This window comes from Myotis davidii, unplaced genomic scaffold (assembly GCF_000327345.1).
Source record: "Myotis davidii unplaced genomic scaffold, ASM32734v1 scaffold221, whole genome shotgun sequence".
NCBI classification, from domain to species: Eukaryota; Metazoa; Chordata; class Mammalia; order Chiroptera; family Vespertilionidae; genus Myotis; species Myotis davidii.
The window spans coordinates 3,204,773-3,208,283 of record NW_006293349.1 but is presented as its reverse complement, the minus strand read 5'-3'; the positions used below and the strand labels follow the sequence as shown (position 1 = coordinate 3,208,283).

General features: G+C 36.0%; 1 protein-coding gene across 2 annotated transcripts in view; it reads left to right on the top strand.

Annotated features, from left to right (window-relative positions):
- Positions 1–2,045, top strand: part of ORMDL1 (ORMDL sphingolipid biosynthesis regulator 1) — an 11,739-nt gene extending 9,694 nt beyond the window's left edge. For both annotated transcript variants that reach the window (XM_006767063.2, XM_015566087.1), the window contains exon 4: positions 1,262–2,045. In XM_006767063.2, the coding sequence (XP_006767126.1) occupies positions 1,262–1,397 (136 nt within the window). In that variant the 3' untranslated portion in view covers positions 1,398–2,045. The remainder of the gene's footprint in view (positions 1–1,261) is intronic.
- The last annotated feature ends 1,466 nt before the right edge of the window (positions 2,046–3,511 follow it).

The window sequence follows — 3,511 nt, the reverse complement described above, 5'->3', positions numbered from 1 at the left end:
TAGGGAAATTAAATAAGCTTACTAAATGCAAGTGGTATCCTATTTTGTTCATTGAATGGAGGAAATAGTGCTAAAGTATATGAAAACAGGAAGAAAGGATTTAAAAGTAAAGATTAAGGAATATGGATCATTCTCAAGAATTTTCTGACTATATAGTTTGTAAAGTAAGTTTAAGACACTAGAATTTCTTAATTTAGATCTGAAAATGATGTGCACAGCTCTGATATTTTTAGTCATTTGAAAATAGCTTTTGTTTTTTAACCATATTTAAACAGTTATCTCCCTTACGAGAAACTAACAACAATACTTAGGAGAAAAGCTGTAAGAATACTTTCCTGTGTGCTCTAAAAATACGAAACACCCATATGCAAACTAACTTCTTAGTTATGATATTTTATTCTCTAAATCTTGTCTATATTAGGGTACTGTTGTTAGGGGCCAGATGATGTGCCTGTGCTCTGATGTAGTGCTTGGGTAAAACTAGGTTTTCTGACTCGATGATTTATGGCCTTACAGTTGGGTTAGGCTTGTTAAATTCTCAGGTGTTGGGTGTCTTTGAATATGTATGTGTATGTTCAGTTATAGCAAAACAACTGGAATTTTACAACAGTGTCTTTCAAGTTTCCAGTTAAACTGGTTGTAGACTTGTTTATCTACTATATGGAAATGAGACCATTAAAAAGGGCAACCAAGTATTTGCTTTTGTTCAAAGACACTAATTGTACTGATGCACTAACCCCATTTTTCTCAACTTCACAATAGTGGTTCTTAACCTTTTGGTGGGTCACAGAACCCTTAGAGCAGTGGTTCTCAACCTTCTGGCCCTTTAAATACAGTTCTTCATGTTGTGACCCAACCATAAGATTATTTTCGTTGCTACTTCATAACTGTAATGTTGCTACTGTTATGAATCATCATGTAAATATCTGATATGCAGGATGGTTTTAGGCGACCCCTGTGAAAGGGTCGTTCAACCTCCAAAGGGGTCACGACCCACAGGTTGAGAACCGCTGCCTTAGAGACTATGATGTATCTTTGGATCTGAATCTTCTCTTCAGAAACACACAAATATAAAACTCCACCTGAAACTTCAGGGAGCACATGAACCCTCGTTTGAAAGCCTGAGTAAAGGATGCTAAGTAGCAAACATATTTTATTAAATGCATTTAACAGAATTGCAGAAGTGAAAATGTGCACATGTGCCTTCATTATAAGTAATTTTATTTTTAGATGTTAAATATATTAACTTTTATTTCTACAGATATTTCCTGGCAAGTTTCTATACCAAGTATGACCCAACTCACTTCATGCTGAACACAGCTTCTCTCCTGAGTGTGCTGATTCCCAAAGTGCCACAGCTACATGGTGTTCGGATTTTTGGAATTAACAAGTATTGAAAAGCTTTGAAACTGAAGGAAAGCGTTTACAGCTGCTGAGTTGCCTGTAAGGAAGGAGTGGTCAGTAAACTGCTCCCATGATAGTGTGAAATGAGAGGTATTTGCGTTGGAGAGCCTAGTGCTGGTTCTTCATATGCTGTGTGAAGTGCAGGCTCTTACTGGAGGATGCCTGTGCTTAATGCAGCTGGTACCTTTCTCAAGAGAGGCTTCAGCGGGAGGCTGGGCAGGCCCAGCTTGTAAGTTAAATGGCTATAAAATGAGAGTGTAGTAGATACTAAGACCAGCTCAGTTTATAATGAATGGGCACTACGTTAGGAGAAGAAACTTTCCAGTCATTCCGCTATGGTCAGTTTAAGCCAACTTACATGTACACCAAAATCATCTCTTTACAAGTCTAATGTAAGATTGTTTTTATTTCCATATATATTCCTCTTGTGCTGTATAAGAGGATATAAGCCAATTCCTACCTTGTGAGTGTACTTATATTTTCTTCTCATTTTGCTGGCTCAACACTGTGTGTTGAGGGATGAGATCATTTTCACATTGATTAAGTTACTGAGTTCACGAAGGTCCACATTCAAGACTGACTGGCGATAGACGATAGTTAGGCATCTTACAAACAGCCTCTGAGTCAGCCTTCTAATTTTGAAACAACCAGTTAAAGATAATACCATCTTTCCTTCGTCCTCCTGCTCTCAGTCCTCATACTGTCCCCAATGTTTGGACTTTCAGTACTTGAGTCTTCACGTAGGTAACCCAATATGGTGACTGTTTCCAGAGCAGCAGCCATCCGGAATTCTTGTGACTAGAGAAGCTCCCTAAAGTTGCTGACATTAATTGCAAGAAGTAACTATCTACAACTTTGAGAAGTAAATATTTCCAAAAAACAGATCTGATATGGGATGAAACCGAAAACCCTAGGAACATTTGTAAACAAAATTGAATGAAAAGTTATAGACGAACTTAAAATCAGTTTGTTTCAGTAAACTGACTTTTGGGGATAATTGTTTTATATTTCAGAAGTATTGACTTTAGAAATCAGCTGTATGATAATGCCTCTGTATGTTTGTCTTTTCCTGTGTATTCTTTTTTCCATATATTTTTAAATACTTCAATAAAAATTTTCTTTGGTGTAGGATTATTGCAAAATCTCCCAATTCAGTCATCAGTGTTATATTGTTATTTTTCAAGGTGTATTTTCAGTAACTGAATTTGTAAAAAAACAAGTTTAAAATAGTACTTTGTTTTTCTTAATTTTTAAACTTTATCTCCGAAGGCTTACTATTTTTGCACATACTTCAGAGATAGAAATCTGGCTGTAATCCAGGCCTTCTGCTATTTTTCCCACTTTCACCATGTTTTAAAAATATCTATTCAATAGATATTTGCTGTAGGTATTATTTCAGGTATTGTGGAGACAGTTTGTAAACAAGACAAACCAAGTTCTTTCCCTTATGTGCTTATAGTCTAGCTGGAGAATAGATAATAAATGAATAAATAAATACATATCATTTAATGTAATAATAAATGCCATGGGGCAAAAAATTAAACAAGTAAATGGCAGTCACTAAAACCTCAAGTGTTCAACATGTAGTGCTGTTAAATGATGGTTTTCCTTTCATGGTCAAAGTCATAAAAACAGAAACAGTGGTGGGGTGGTTGCCAGAGGCCAGAGGAGGTGGGGAGAAAAGGGTCCCACAGTAATAGGGAATTAGTGTTTAATGGATACAGATTTAGGGAAGATGTAAAAGTTTTGGAGATGGATGGTTGTGAGGGTTGCACGACAGTATGAATGTACTTAATACTGTTGAACTGCTCACATAAAAATGGTTAAAATCATCTTAGGGTAAATTTATGAAATAAGCATAATGACTCAGCAAACAGAGAGCAAAATATCTTCCAAAGATGAGACCTGCTTGACAGTATTACCATGAATGAATGTTTCATATCAAAAGATATTTCTTAGCAAAGGAAAAGAGAGGCAAATGACTATTTTTAGCACAACCCAAGCTATGAAGACGCATTGAAAAGCACCAAACCCATTTCTGTTGCTTTCATTCCCTATTTACTAAACAGTCCTCCGATTACAGTTTGAATCTGGTTTTCATTGTGAT